General features: G+C 37.6%; 1 protein-coding gene across 13 annotated transcripts in view; it reads left to right on the top strand.

Moving 5' to 3' along the window:
* The window catches only part of Cadps2 (calcium dependent secretion activator 2), a 521,450-nt gene that overhangs the window by 352,056 nt on the left and 152,408 nt on the right, over positions 1-16,986 (top strand). For all 13 annotated transcript variants that reach the window (XM_041675424.1, XM_041675418.1, XM_041675426.1 and 10 more), the window contains exons 10-11: positions 6,709-6,817; positions 10,223-10,423. In XM_041675424.1, coding sequence (XP_041531358.1) covers positions 6,709-6,817; positions 10,223-10,423 — 310 coding nt within the window. The remainder of the gene's footprint in view (positions 1-6,708; positions 6,818-10,222; positions 10,424-16,986) is intronic.

Here is a 16,986-nt window from a genome sequence, read left to right as displayed (position 1 = left end):
AATAAAAGTCGGAGCTCTTGGAATTCTAGAGTAAGCAAATGGATTTTGAAGTGTGCATCACATTATTGAACCAAAAAAGTAAATTGTGACTCAGCGTCTACTATTAGTAGGTTCGTTACTGCTGGAGCCGGGATCTTCCCAAAGCCTAATTGCAGGGTCCCAGTTGTTCCGTGGGTCAGGTTTCCACACTGTTAGTGACAACTCTGTTCACCGTTGGTATTCTGTTACTCTCCCATCTGTACTCTTACTTGTACCTGTGGGCCCAGTTACTAGAAGGGATTTTGAATCTATTGGGTAGTTTTTGAGATGTTTAGGTAAAACATAAATTAAGCAAGCCTTTTAAGATTTCCTCATTTTGTGACCATGTTCTAGAAATGGACTCATTCCTCTAAAGCTGGAATTTGTGTTTTTCGCCTTCAGTTTCTTTAAAGATCCTTTGATTGGTACTTGAGACTTTGTATGACCTGCTGTTAAAGAGTGATTTATTATTTGAATCCAGCTAGAAATAAAATTTTAAAATAAATGTTAACAGGACCTGGGCCTATTTTCCAATTTACATAAAGAATAAACATCACTGTTTTTTTTTCCCCTTTGGATACCTACTGATCGTTTTTAATATCTAGTTTTTAAATGACAAAATTTTCACTCTTTTGGTGGTTTATGTATATCAAGTCTGTATACTTTAACAGATAACAATGTAAACATATCAACAATATTTCTAAAAATCCTTTGGAAGAACAATGTTTTGAATTGTAGTAAGACAATATCTTATAATTTATAGTACAATTACCCAGAATAATTTTACTAAAAATAGAGCAGCATAGTATTTAAAACTGCAATTAGGTGCATGGCCACTTTTTCATGTCTCTGTCAATGTATTATTCATTTGTAAGGGCTTTCAGTTACCATCCTCAACACCAGAGTCAAATGCTCTTGCTTTGCCCATAATGATATGGTCAGAATCAGGCCACAAAATGGGGGAAAGACCAACAGAGAGAAGAGAAGTAAGGAGTAAGGAGGCAGAAGCAGAGGAGAGTCGACAATCCCTGGTGTGTTCATAGCATCGAATACCTTTGTGTTCACAACATCCAATCCCTGTGTGTTCACAGCATCCAATATCTGTGTCTTCATAGCACCCAATCCCTGTGTGTTCATAGCACTCAGTCCTCTACCTTTTATTACTATTTTTCCTTTTCTGCTGAAGAATTCACTACCCAAAGTTACTTCGTTGTCCTTTCCATGGAGTGCAGGACTTATTTGTTGGTGATGGAAGTAGCAGTGTTTGGCTTTATTTGATTTTTAAGACTAGATCTTAATCTGTAACTCAGGCAATCCTGTACTTTAGCCCTCTGGATATTGGAATTACATACATATTTGAGAAGAAATGAATAATAAAGAGATCAGTAACCTTGACTTATTACTTAATTCACTTTTTTCTTCGGTGCTCTTGTTCGTCTTTGATAGTAGTCCGCGGTTATCTTACATAATGACTTCGTCATACATTTCTTAGAACTACAATGTTACAGCAGATTCCAATTTTGTTTTTGCTTTGTTATATTTTGTTGAGCAAATGTCTTACTGTTTTGTTCAAGTTGGCCTAGAACTCATAATTCTCCTACCACACCCTCACAAGGGTACGAATCATAATTTTACAGCTTGTTTTAGAAAATAATTATATATATTTTTTCAATATATTCTAGCTCTCAGATCAACTCTTACTTATTTAGTGAGTTACAAATCCTCAGAATATCCTATTGTCTGAGTTGCAAAAGTATTCTCTTCAAATCCTTACTACATCATCAAAATGCATTAAGTCTTCAATGCTAAAATAACTTTTTATTCATTGGGTCAATATTTGCTGATATTGGCTCAGTAGAATGTAACACTACCATAAAAATAAATGCGTAATTCTAATAGCTCCAGTCATACTACAAGAGAAAATGTATATGTCAAACTCAATAGTTTATTTTTCTATACATTGTAATCTTTATAATTAAAAATACTATCTTTTTCTACTTTATTTTTAGTTCACACTGCCTTCCAATGTTTTAACGTTTTCTTTTTCTCTACATGGTGAATTCCATAGAAATGGTTTATTTCTCATGGATTACATATGTTTTTAAGAAGTTAAAAATAGCTTTTTCAGGGCTGAAGAGAATGCTTGGCAGTTAAGAGCAGTTGCTGGGCTGGAGAGATGGCTCAGAGGTTAAGAGCATTGCCTGCTCTTCCAAAGGTCCTGAGTTCAATTCCCAGCAACCACATGGTGGCTCACAACCATCTGTAATGAGGTCTGGTGCCCTTTTCTGGCCTGCAGGCATACACACAAAACAGAATATTGTATACATAATAAATAAATAAATAAATATTTAAAAAAAAAAGAGCAGTTGCTGCTCTTGGAGAGGAGTTGGGTTCTGTTTCTGGCATCTGCATGTTCTGGATCACAGCCACCTGTAATTCCAGTTCAGAGAATCCAGTGCCCTCTTCTGGCTTCTTCAGATACTGCATATATGTTGTGTATATAACAAGCAATCAAGCACACATACAGATATAGATATAAAATGAATAATACAAACACACATTTATTTTGTTGTGTTAGTAATCACACCTTAACTAGCTGTTTTCCAAGTCTGGATTTTATTCTGTCTCTAAGTTTGTTTCCTAAATCTTCATAGTTCTAGCTTTTGAAAGTGGTATAGCTTAGCTGAGAAACTGATTTAACCAAGACCTAAAAAATGACAACACCAATTGACATGCCAGTGTGGGTAGGGGAATTTTCAGAAGGTTCTCCCTATAGATGAAGAGCATAAGCAATTAATGGTTACTGATAGGGAGAGTTTGTCATCTCCAGGAACAAGCCCTGATTGGTCAGATAGCCAATCACAAAAGGTTAGCCCTAAACATGTATGTATAATACTAAGTAAACTTAACAGGTTGTTTTTATACATTGTAAGGGGATGTGAAACAATAATAATAAATAATAAGAGGCTTTGGATTTTAGAAGGACTAAGGGGGAAATGGAAGATGTTGGACGGAGTACAGGGAGGGAAGAAGTTTATGTCATATGGTCGGAAGAACTATTTGTGCTACTTGATTTTAAAACAAGATAAAAATTATAGTTTATACTCTCCGAAGTATTGCACTTTCAAATATGGTAGAATAGAACATTTTTTTAATTTAAATTAAATAACTTCCATGTAGACGTGGGCAGAGATTTCAGCTGCACACTTCCGAAGTTGGATTATGCACAGTCTGGAGAAGTTGTGTCATTGAGAAGGAGACAGAAGGCAAGGTCATACAGTTAGAAAAGAAATGGAGACCAGTATTAAAGATCTTAGGGGAAAATTGTAAGGGGTTTAGATTGAGAAATAGAAAGAATTTTTTAAGATAAAGTTAATGTTCTCCTACATGGGAGTTCGGGTGAAGGAATGATTGAAGTGGGCAAGATGAATAGTGTGTCTGGAGTACTTCACCCAGTGATATTCTGTTCGTAACTGCTGGAGGTATTTGCCAGCTGTGTAGAGAAGTCAGACCCTCCTGTGTTCTTCATCTTTCTCTCAGCAGGTTTCGGATTATTACGGCAGTGATGTGCCAGGGAACTCCTCTTATTATGGTTTTAAAGTCTCCCAAATAAGAGATAGAGATGCGAGGTTTATTAATTATATGTTGAAAATAGTCTTTTGTTTTGTTACTAATTTATTGTGAAAGTATCAATTGCCAAAGCCCTTAACATCTAATTACAATAACTTACCCCTAAGACAAGTTGGACACATTTTGCTCTATTTTATATACTGGACCCAGCACTGTAATTGTTTTCATGTCTGGAAAGTCAGGTTGGCATTTGATGTCTCTTAGGTTCGTTTCTCAATGACAGAAATTAGATCTCTTAATCAGCAAGTCCATGGGGTGGGAGTAATTACAATCCTGGCTAAGGTATTTCATTTGGTAGTGTGGTCTAGTTGTAATACTAACAGTTCTTTTTTGAGATGACCATGATGGCACATTCCTATTATTCAATAACTGAGGAGGCTGAAGCAGGAGGGTTATAAAATTCACTACCAGGCTATGCTATGATCTTTTGTCATAGAAACAAGGGTTAGGAATGGAACCTGGTGGTAGAATGTGTGCCTAACATATTCAAGACCCTGGGTTCAGTCTCCAGTTCTAGGAGATAAATATTTTCTTGTCCAACACCTAGAAGTACTGGATTGTATATATTATTCATCTTCTTATATGCTAAACTGAATTATAAGAAAAAGGGCCAGAGATCAAAAACAAGATATGTAAGCTTCCATATGAATTAGGTCTGTGGCTGCAGTGGCAGCTGGGTTGTGGGATTAAGCTGGTATGCTTGATATTTATTGTCTAATCAGAGGAAGTCGTAGTTGAGCTATACCCAGAGACAGAATTTAAAATATAGATCATAAGTAAATTAGAAAAAAATCCAAGAAATGTTGAACCAAGACAATAATCTACCCCCAGCCTTATAAACTTGAGTTTGTACTTAGGGTCTAAATGTGTACAAAAATTAGCCTTCAAAATTTCAATTAACTTGTACTCAATATCTTTGTTTTATTAAATATAAATGAAATATCAAAGGTAAGAAATACCCAGGCTGTTAAGAGCTGGCTCGGGCTTGAAAAGCTCATATTGCACTGCAGAGGGCCCAGGTTCTCATCTCCCAGTGCCTGAGTCAGGTGGCTCACAATCACCTACAACTCCAGCTCCATGGAAGGTTCCTTACCTGCGTTCATGTCATGTACATGTAACTCTCATACACACAGAGAGAGGGAGGGGAGGGCAGCATATAAGTAAAAATAAAATAAATGATAAGTTATATAAAATACTCTGGCCTGGACTTAACCCTGGAACATCTAGAATAAAGAACATGGAGATACCAATTATTTACTCAGGCTTCATAGAATATCCACAGAGAAAGTTATATTGAAATAACTAATGATCTAACATTATGAAACTAAACTGATTGTTTTTATCCTTAAGGACTTCAGCCATTAAACTATCACATACATAAACTATAGAACAGTTTTACTTAAGCTGTTTTTATTTCTAAACCATCTCACAAACTTAATAAAAGAACCCACAACATAAGAACAGAACATCACACTGTGGAAACCAAACAAGGGATTTAAATCAGGCCCTTTCCAAAGGTGGAACTTAAATACCTTAAAAATACAGACCCTGAGATGCGAATCTTACAGAAGGGGAGGTTAAACAGTAAATTGAAGGAATCTAATAAAAATTAAAATAAACTACAATAAGGATCACAAATGCAACTATTTATAGGACTCTAAAGAAATTAACTACAACCCAAAATGGACAGATGGAGAAAAAAGAAATACTATATAGGAAAGACTGTAAGCTCCAGGATACTTTTTTATAAAATTGAAAGGAAGAAAAATAAAACAAAAATGGGACAAAATCAGTGTTTAGAAGTGATAAGATCTAAAATTGATATTGCCTGAAATTATCCAAGAGAAGAGACACAGGATCCTAACTAGGATATGCTTGTCACTCCCAAAGAGTTCCCAGGGAAACTAGAGTGAGTGGAGGGGAAAGCAACCTTTTTGTTACATTGTCTGTATATTTGCATATGTGTGTGTGCTGGTATCACTGAGTCTGCCTAGAAATAAAGGACAGCCTACTGCAGTCTGCTCTCTACCACTGTGTGAGTCTTAGGGGTCAGACTCAAGTCATGTTAGGCTTGATGCCAAACACATTTACCAAATGACCATCATGACAGCACCAAAGATGGAGAGAACATTTAAGAACAGCCACAAAGGAGGAGGATTGAGTATAAGGAGAATACAATGGAAGTTTCGCCAAAGTTTTCAGCATGGACACATAACCCTTTAAAAATGGAATATTACCTTCAAAATGCTGATAGGATTGCCGGAGTAGAAAGCAGACCGTCATTTATGAATAAGAACACAAAAGCTTCTATTAAAGGAAGGGACTAAATTCAAAATGATGACATGAGATTCAAGAAACAGTGACCAGCAAGAAAACAAATAAACAGTACTTAATATTAGAGAAATGTCATATTAATAAAATATAAATTGATATTTAATATATACGATTATATATTTTAACAGTGAAGTATCCTGTTGCTAAACGCTAACATACTAATAGCACCAGAATGAGGTGGAAATACAGATAAGGATGAATTCTGGAGTTGATAGTGGATTAGGAGTAATCAATTTGCTGTATTCAAGACCAGATTAGGATAAAACAAAGACAATGATTGAGAGTTCTCTTACTAAGACAGATGTGATTGATATACAGTGCCTATGTAACTGTGGAAAACTGGAGATCTGTTCGCTGTTCATGCTTAGTTAGAGACCAAAAGGAGCTGCGTACAGATCTGTGAATATATGGCAAGAGTGAATATGAAATAGTATCACATCTGGCTGGTTGGTTTTCCATTTCCTACGTAAGTATATACCTGGCAGGGAAACACCACGCCATCCTCATCATGGGAGCAATAACTGCCAGCTGACCTATGAAAGATGTTTCAGATCCTGAGCTGGGTGTCGAGGAATGCTAATATAGACTAATGTACATGCAGATTACATGTTTCTGCTTGGACAGAAGTCTGGGTAAAGAAAAACTAAAAGTTAAATTTGATTATTATTCTATAACTGAAAACAATTTATTTTTCTCTATCTCTGCCTTTCTGTTTCCACTGAGCAGGTTAGCCAGTACACCTTCGCTATGTGCAGTTACAGAGAAAAGAAGTCTGAACCACAGGAATTAATGCAACTTGAAGGATACACTGTGGATTACACAGACCCCCACCCAGGTAATGCTACATGAACCACTTTTCCAGTCGTGTGTGGATATCCACAGCTTTGTAATATTCTGTATTTGTTCTCCACTTAAAATGCCCCTTGATGAATAGAAGGCTTATCTGAAGCTCATGCAAATGGACAAGGCTTTAAGGTTCAAATTATGTCTTTTACCATCATCTGCATCTCTATAATTTTTTGGTTTATTTTTTTAATTAATAATTTTTTAATATAGTCTTTTCTCATTTTACATGGCTATCCCCATTCCCACTTCCTCCCCTCCTTCTGCTTCTTTCACCTTCCCTCCACCCCACCTCCCTATCCACTCCTCAGAAAGGGTAAGGCTTCCATGGGGAGTCAACAAAGTCTGACACTTCACTTTAAGGCAAGACCATGGCTCTCCCCCCATATCTTGGCTGAGCAAGGTATCCCTCAAAAAGAATGGGCTCCTAGATGCTAGTTCAAGCACTAGGGTTAAATCCTTGTCCCATTGCCAGTCACCTCACAAACTGTCCAAACCTCACAATTGTCCCCTATATTCAGTAGACCTAATTTGGTGCTATGAAGGTTCCACAGCTATCAGTCCAGAGTCAGTGAGCTCTCACTATCTCAGGTCAGCTGTGTCTCTGGGTATCGCCATTATGGTTTTGACCCCTTTGTTCATATTATTGCTCCTCCTTCTCTTGGGCTGGTCTCAGGTAGCTCGGCCCAGTGCTTCGCTGTAGATCTCTGTATCTGCTTCTATCAGTTGCTGGATGAAGGTTCTATGATGACAATTAAGGTAGTCATCAGTCCGATGACAGGGGAAGGCCAATTTAGGCATCCTCTCCACTGTTGCTTAGAGTCTTACCTGGGGTCATCCTTGTGGATTCCTGGAAAGTTCCCTAGTGCCATGTTGCTCCCTAGCCCTTTAATGGACACCTCTATCAAGTTATCTCTTTTCTTTCTCTCCTTCACTGTCCTTCCCCCTTCCTGAATATCCCATTCCCTCATGTTCTCCTCCTCCCTCCCCTTCTCCCTTTCACCTCCCCTTCCACCCTCTCTTCTCCCCCCTCCTAATTTTCTCAGGAGATCTTGTCTGTTTCTCCTTCCAAGGGGGAATCCATGAATGTCTCTCTTAGGGTTCTCCTTGTTACTTAGCTTTTCTGGGGTCATTGACTATAAACGCATTATCCTTTGCTTTACAGCTAGTATCCACTATGAGTGAGTACATACCATACTCATCTTTCTGGGTCTCAATTACCTAACTCAGGATGTTTTTTTTTTCTTTTCTAGTTCCATCTATTTGCATGCAAATTTCAAGATGTCTTTGGTTTTTGTTTTTTTGTTTGTTTGTTTGTTTTTTGCCCACTAAGTAGTACTCCATTGTGTAATTGTACCACATTTTCTTTATCCATTCTTCAGTTGGGGGCACCTAGGTTCTTTCCAGGGTCTAGCTATTATGAATAATGCTTCTATGAACATAGTTGAACAAGTGCCTTTGTAGTATGATTGAACATCTTTTGGGTATATGCCCAAGACTGGTATTTCTGGATCTTGAGGTAGATTGATTCCCAGTTTTCTGAGAAACCACCATACTGATTTCCAAAGTGGCTGTGCAAGTTTGCATTCCCACCAGCAGTGGATGAGTGTTCTCCTTACTCCACATCATCTCCAGCATAAGCTATCATTGGTGTTTTTGATCTTATCCATTCTGACAGGTGTAAGATGGTACCTCAAAATTGTTTTGATTTGCATTTCCCTGATGGCTAAGGATGTTGAGCAATTCCTTAAGGGTCATTTGGCCATTTGCAATTCTTCTTTTATAAATTTTCTCTTTAGATCTGTACCCCATTTTTGATTGGATTATTTGGTAATTTGATGTCTATTTTTCTTGAGTTCTTTATATATTTTGGAGATTAGTCCTCTGTTCAATGTGGGGTTGGTGAAGATCTCAGCTGCCATTTTGTCTTAGTGACTATGTTCTTTGCCTTATAAAAGATTCTCAATTTCAGGAGGTCCCATTTATCAATTGTTCCTCTCAGAGTCTGTGCTACTGGTATTTTATTTCAGAAGTGGTCTCCTGTGTCCATGCATTCAAGGCTACTTCCCACTTTCTCTTCAGTGAGGTTCAGTGTGGCTGGATTTATGTTGAGGTCGTTGATCCATTTGGACTTAAGTTTCGTGCATGGAGATAGATATGGATCTATTCTCATCTCTATAATTTTTGTACAATAATAAAATACTTAAATTTTGGTGATAGAAAAATTAGATGAGATACATGCAGAAACATCACTGGGAAGCAAAATTACAGAGAAGATACTGAAATGCCAATAAATGATAGATGTAAATGTATAGACAGACAGACAGACAGACAAATTTTGAGACAGAGTCTATATATCCCTGGCTAACCTAAAATTCACTATGTAGACCAGACTGACCTCAGGTTCACGAAGGTCTTCATCCCTCTGCCTCCCAGTTAAGGTTAATACCACTCCTCCAACATATATATTATATTCTAATTTTCTCCACAAAACACTTTCTTATATTTCTGTCCCTCCATGTATGTTAAAGTAGTTTGAACATGACCTAATAGTAAATTTAAAATCAAAGTCTGAAACATTTTTTGAAGATTTATATGATACCACAGCTAGAAAATTTTACATCTGGCCTTATTTGACAAGTTGGAGTTAAAATCCATGGACAATAAGAATACTGTATAAAAATTGCTTTCATGTTCTGGGTATAAGTATTTGTGAGATTGGTGTTAAGATTGGGATCTCATCCTTCACATAACTCATTACTTGCAATGAGCTCAAGTCCAAACTCCAAATACTCTGAGATCAAGATTCCAGGTGTGTGCTCTCTTCCATCTGTGGTGGCTGTAGGACTGAACACATGGTGCTTGAAAATGAGCGAATAATTGGATATATGGAAGGCAGTGAAATTAATCAGCAATGTTAAAAAACCCTGGTAGTTAAGACTTAGATACATTTTTATATAACATACCGAGATGAAGTACAAATTGGTGGCTATATTGTCTAATTGTTCACTTACAAATAGAAATACTAAAGACTAAACTGCAATCCAAACTAAAGTATCACTTCTGCCTTACCAGTATTTTTATTTCCTCTAAGTTCATATTTCACTTCATGGTAAATATGCCAACACAAAGTGTTTACTCCTCTGGCAAGGAATACCAGACTTCACTCTGCGTTTCTATGGGGTATGTGTGTTGTACTGCCTAATGCTGTCTTGTCGAGAGCTAGAGTCTCCCTGATCTATATGTAGAAGTGTTTTGGCTGTGCCCCTTTAAATTGTGGACTAGGGATATGATTCTCAACTAAGATCATTTAAAGCATTGAGCTCATAGAGATGAGGCTGGGTAAATAAAATCTGCCAATCATTTAAATGTTAATGGTGTCTCTCTTCTTCCACAGGCCTTCAGGGTGGTCAGGTGTTTTTTAACGCTGTTAAAGAAGGGGATACTGTAATATTCGCCAGTGACGATGAACAAGACAGAATATTATGGGTACAAGCCATGTACAGGGCCACGGGCCAGTCTTATAAACCAGTTCCTGTGGTTCAAAGCCAGAAGCTAAATTCAAAAGGAGGAACTCTCCATGCAGATGCTCAGCTATGTAAGTTTTGTGAAAATTAATTTGATTATCAATTAATAACCTTAATAAAATATAAAACTAAGGGAAATTTGTTCAGTCTTATAGTTTGTATTATTAATTAACTAATTAAATAAAAGTAGTTTCTATTAGACATAGAATTAGTTATCTAATTTTTCACATAAATCTGAAGTGATACCTGTGTGTTGATAGACTGAGCAGCTTATATTTGGGAATATATATGCATACATACATATTTGCATGTAATAGCAATTAGTAATAATATTAATAAAAAGTCCACGAATCTGAAGAAGACCTGGGAGATTTTGAAGCAAAAAAAGGGAAGGGAGAAATGTTGCGATTATATTATAATCTCAAAACATTTTTAAAAATTCTGCAGACATTCCAAAAGCAAATTTTATTTTGTTTATTGTATCTTTAGCCTAGGTTTCTTGTTAGGAGAAAAATATTGTGAAGTTAAATTTGATGAAATTCTACTGAATGTAGAAGAATCACACTGTGCATTTGTTTTTGGTAACTGCAAGAATAATTGGGCTGGTTCCTTCTGTATTGTAGAATGATAAGAGGAACATATAGTAAAAAAAAAAACTACAACAAAAAACAGCTTTTCTTATCCCCAGACGCTTTAGTGTTGCCTCAGTTTCTGTATGCTGATTTGAAACACTCAGATCCAGTGCATCTTTCCTGTTGATTCAGTAGTGGCTGATTGTGTAATGTGTAGCTGCATTAGGAGCAGTTCCAAACACACTGGCAGTGATCACTTTATCTTATTACACTCCTTTAGAAAACTTCCCTTACTTCTACATAAAGCATTCTGTCTCTACGTTTAATCTCAAGTTGTGGCTTTTTATTGTCAAGATTCTCCTGCGGGATAGTAACATCTTGACATGCATTATTTTCTTCTTTTCCTTTTCATGCATCAAATAATTACCCTCTCCTTCTTAGACACTCTTCAGTAGATTACATCTGAGCATCTTTAAAGGCTCTAAAGAGGACAAACAATTAAAGGTGGGATTTGTGCCTTCGTCTCAACTCCTTTGCCACCTTTGGATGCCTTGCTTCACATTTCCAGCAGGCTGTTGCCACAGTAGTGCATAGTCACTTGGTAACTATTCTACTACACTCCACGTGGAGTGCAGAGAGCTCATTCTGGGGCTCGATTAGACATTTCCGTCAGCCTGGCCACATCAATGGCATCTTTTCTGCTGAAAATGTCAGGTGAGAAATGATGCCATGGGCGATCATATTGAGCCATCAGATGTAAGGCTCTGTCAGCTCACACACACACACACACACACACACACACACACACACACACACACATACCAGAATGCTTTCCTTCCTCCTCTGTGTATTTTTATTGTTCTAATCAGATATTATCCCTGAATTATTTTGCCCCTTATGGATGATCTACATTCTTGTTTCTCCTGACTTGGATTCTCCATAGTCAAACACACATAACAATATTTAGAAGTGGATTCTTTCAACATTCATAGACAAAATATTTTGTCCACATTCATAAACCATACTCTGTCCTTTATCTCATGGGATATTTAATGTGAACCTCTTTGTCTTCTTTTTTTTATTATTGAGAAAGGGGAAAAAAAAGTATCCGCCTCCTCCCAGCCTCCCATTTCCCTCCCCCTCCCCCAAACTCCTCTCCCCCTCCCTCTCCAGTCCATAGAGCAGTCAGGGTTCCCTGCCCTGTGGAAAGTCCAAGGTCTACCCCCCTCCGTCCATGTCTAGGAAGGTGAACATCCAAACTGGCTAGGCTCCCACAAAGCCAGAACATGAAATAGGGTCAAAACCCCGTGCCATTGTCCTTGGCGTCTCATCAGCCCTCATTGTTTGCCATGTTCAGAGAGTCCAGTTTTATCCCATGCTTTTTCAGTCACAGTCCAGCTGGCCTTGGTGAGCTCCCATTAGATCAGCCCCATTGTCTCAGTGGGTGGGTGCACCCTTCGTGGTCCTGACTTCCTTGCTCATGTTCTCCCTCCTTCTGCTCCTCATTGGGACCTTGGGAGCTCAGTCCAGTGCTCCAGTGTGGGTCTCTGTCTCTATCTCCATCCATCACCAGATGAAGGTTCTATGGTGATATGCAAGATATTCATCAGTATTGCTATAGGATAGGGTCATTTCAGGTTCCCTATCCTCAGATGCCCAAGGGACTAACTGGGGACATCACCATGGGCTCCTAGGAGCCACTCTAGGGTCAAGTCTCTTGCCAGCCCTAAGGTGGCTCCCTTAACTAAGAATTGTGCTTCCATGCTCCCCTATCCAACCTTCCTTTATCCCAATCCTCCTGTTTCCCCAAGTTCCCCCCCTCCTCCCCTTCTCCCTTTTCTCTCCCCATCTCCCCTTACCCCATCCCACCCCACCCCCAAGATCCCAATTTTCTCCCAGGCAATTTTGTCTACTTCCCATAGTCAAGAGGATAACTATATGTTTTTCCTTGGGTTCACCTTCTTATTTCGTTTGATATGTGAGCAGTCCGTGCCTCACAGGTAATATTGTAGTATTAGTTTCTTGTTATTCTCATTCCTGTTTCCATGTGTGAACCTAATCCCATTCTCCTTGCTATTTACTTTGTGATGATGAAGTACATCTGCCTACTGTTACGTTCACTTGTAGCACAAATAATAAACACTCAGAGATAGATATTGGGGTTCAGACTGAAGACCAGAAAAGCAAAGCAGTCAACCACTAGAGAGTTCTTACCTCTACCAAGACTCAGACAAACAAAGGGGTGATCCTGTCCTCAGAGTGACTGTAGACTGAAGTGTTCTCTGCCAAACTACAGGTTTCACTGCTTCTCTCTCCTCCTGCCTTATCTTCCTCTCTAGTGCCGGGATTAAAGGCATACACCACCACTGCCCGGCCTCTATGGCTGTCTAGTGTGGCTAGCTTTGCACTCTGATATTCAGGCAAACTTTATTTATTAAAACACAAATAAAATATCACTATATTCACTTTATATTTTTCCTGTTTACTCTTATAGAGAATAAAAATACTTAGAATGTATCCAAAATCTTATCTGATTAATGCTAACTTGTTTCAGCTGCACTTGAAAATAAATCTTCATTTACTCAAAACTCCTACACCGTTTTTTAACACTAATCTCTTATCTGTAGAGCACTCCTTTATTCTTAGTCTGGCTAATTTCTACACATGTCATGCTTAGATTGTTATTGTATCTGTATTTCCTGTTTTTCTAGTGTATTGTTGCCCATATATGAACATAGTTTTTACTTTCAAGTAGCATAACTTTTAATTATACAAACTAATGGGTTTCATTAGAACATTTTCACACATGTACGTGATGTATTTTTACTGTTTTCACCTTTCATTGTCCTCTCTTGCTCCCCTCGCACTTCCATAGGCGTCTTTCCTATTCCCAACCAGTCTCCTTTCTACAGTCATGATTTTTTTAATTTTCCTGTTTATTTTTGTGTGTGATGCATTGAGGTTTTTGGAGTTTCTTGAAGGGTCCTGGGTGAGGCATTGTTTACAAGTATGAGTTTCTTACTGGTGATTACACACTGAAGAAAATACATCTCCATCTTCCCATAATATTAACTGTCTATACTCAGGACAATTGGGGCCTTGTGTGTCTCTACACAGGGCAGTGCATCTTACTCTCTTCCTCCTTCTCTTCTCTTTCACTCTTAGATGCTTTTTAGTCCCTCTGGCTAGTGTTCTCTGAACTTTAGAGGGAGTAAAGTGGTTCTTCTATTTAAGGAAAAATATTTAGCAGTCCTTTAGGCGCTGCATTTTCTCATTTCCAAGTCTCTGCAGTTATTCTGCTGCCCACTGTAAAAGGAAACCTCTTTGACCAAAGCTAATGCATATGAACATAGTTATTGGGAAGTATGCTGTGTCCATTTTAACAAAAATGAGAACAGCTTCTTCACTATGGCCTATGACCTCCTAAGCCATGGGTTTTGGCCAGGCTCGCAGCATCAGAGGGGATTTCTTTCCTGTGGAGTTAGCCTCCCATCAAATCAAAAAGAAGTTGATTGCTCCCATTACTAGCTTGCCACTATTGCAGCATAGGGAATCTTTCTGTCTGTCTAGTCAGTAGCAGAGCACACAAGGTCTACAACTGAGTGAGACCCTTATTGAAAATATTGTCCCTGCCCTTCCCCCAAACAGCCTGCATAGTATCTTTGGGCATTATGGCAGCTTGGTAACAGGAAGAAAGCTTTCGCCTTGGTTCTAGCTAAATTTCTATATGTGCTACAACCAAAACATGTGGGGTCTTCAGTAGTAGAGTCTGCCCATCTAGTTCTGGTAAGCGACCTTCAGACATAGTAAATGTCTGTATTGTTTTAGGGGCCTCAGAGGATTCTAATCAAAATCTTGTAGTTAACCCACCCCTGGTTTTCATTAATAACCTATGGTTTCTGGCGACACTATTCTTTTTTGGTCATTTACTGTCCATTTATCTTCTTTGTTGGTTGACCTCTACAATATTTCGTTTGAATTACTTTCTTATTATTGAGTTTTGAGAGATGTTTCTGTATTCTGCAAGATATTTGTCAAACTTCTTACTTGACAAATATTTTCTCATCTTTGGCTTGATTTACTATTAATTATAACAGTTCTTTTCTAAAGAAAATGTATAACAATTTTTGATGAAGTCTGTGTTCTTTCTTGCTGTTAGTTGGCTTTTTTTAAGGCAGTGTTTCATGATGGAACTCGTGGTCTGTAATCTTCCTGCATCAGATCTAAAATAATGGAATTAGAGGCTTGGTTTCTCATTTCTTTAAATAGTTATAGCTGTCTTAGTTACCTTTCTGTTACTATGCTAAGATACCCAGACAAATATAGCTTAAGGAAGAAAGAACTTTTTGGCTCACAGTTCAAAATATACTCGATCATGCTGGGGAAGTTAAGAGACCAGGAGCTGGAAGCAGTCAGCCATGTGCCACACAGAGTCAGGAAGAAGAAATCAATGAGCATCTGAGCTCAGCTCACTTTCTTCTCCTTCTGTCATCCAGGATTGCACGCTAGGGAATAGCACCACCCATGGTGGGCAAATCCTCTCAACTCAATTAACTTAATTAGGATAACTCCCACAGGAATTCAGAGGCCCATCTCCCAGGTGATTATCCAGCTCAAGTTGACAATTGAGATCAATCATTACAGCATCATTAATGTCATGAATAAGAAATTGTCACTGGGTGGGGAGAACTTTGGATGGAATGTAAAATGAAATTAAGAAATAAAAAAGGATAAAAGACATTACAGTTGAAATGTAAAAAAAAAACTTCACCTAAACAATATTTTAAGTGCTTATTCTGTATCTAAAATTTACATAATCTGCCTTAAAATTTTGCATTCATATTGACTCACTTTTTATACTGGTTGATAGTGCGCATGAGTGCTCATGGAATCATGGAGGCATTTGGCGAGTTGAAAAAACTGCCCTAGGATATTTCCTGACATCTTTTTTTTTTTTCTGTCTGGTGTCGCTTTATGGTTAAGGCAATGCCAGTCAGGCTGGGTGGCACTGGCTGTACTTGTTCTGACTTAAAACAAACTGTTATCACTGTTAATGATGTCTTCCTCTGTTGGCAAGCTTCTAGCTGTATTCTTCATCAGAGCAGACCTCTTGTTTTTAATTTGTTTTCAATAAATAAAGAATAATACAAATTTTGAGGGAAGAAGGGGGAGGAAGATGGGTACATTCTCTCTTCATCAGAACGAGAATTCTGACCTTCTTCAGTTTGCTCTCAATCCCTCACTCCCTTCCATGGTTCCACATTGTTCCTTTCTCTTTCTTCCTGGTCATCTCTTGGAACACTTTATTAATCATCAATAAAAGTAGATAACATAAAGTTAAAGTGACTCATTGTATAACTGTAATTCCTTCTTTATGGTTGATAAAGATAAGCTTCCTTTCTTTTTTCTTTCTTTCTGCTTAAGTATAATTTTGTAATGATAAGAACTTGGAAGACTGTCATCTCTTTTACAATATCAACCTCCACCTTCCTAGCTAAACTCAGAAAATTTTCATTAGCTCTCACATTTATTATTTAATCACAACAAAGGTAGAAACAATCTAATACCTATTATTCTTGTAGATGTAAAGATAATGTTGTAATAACATCCAAAAATGTCCAGAATATATGAAGCAAAAACATTATAGATTATGTATGCTATCATTTCCACTATGTTAGGAACCTACTTGTAATAAGAAAAGGTAGGCACACTCATACCCAAAACATTCATAATTAATGAATTGAAGGACCAGTTATTTTCTTCTTCTAATAGTCTCATTTTTATCTAGCCTGTACATTCCTTTACTTCTTTTTTTTTAAAAAAAAAGATTTAAAAATAACTCAGCATAATGATTATTTAAGGATGGTCAAAATAATGTTTATAAAATTTAACTTAGTAGAAGATCACCTTATCTTTAAGGACGTCAACAACAAGTACATATTTATAGATCTCTCCAACAAGTAGATCTTGTCTTTATATCTGAGCATGTGTAGAAACCCGTTAGATAGAGTGAGCAGAACAGGAGACGCGTGCTACTAATAAATGTTCTATTTCAAGTGTAG

The sequence above is a fragment of the Microtus oregoni genome, unplaced genomic scaffold (assembly GCF_018167655.1).
Source record: "Microtus oregoni isolate MIOR12 unplaced genomic scaffold, Mior012 000026F_ref0000081, whole genome shotgun sequence".
In the NCBI taxonomy this organism is placed as follows: Eukaryota; Metazoa; Chordata; class Mammalia; order Rodentia; family Cricetidae; genus Microtus; species Microtus oregoni.
Note: the sequence above shows the minus strand (reverse complement) of the source record. Positions and strands in the feature narration are given on the sequence as shown.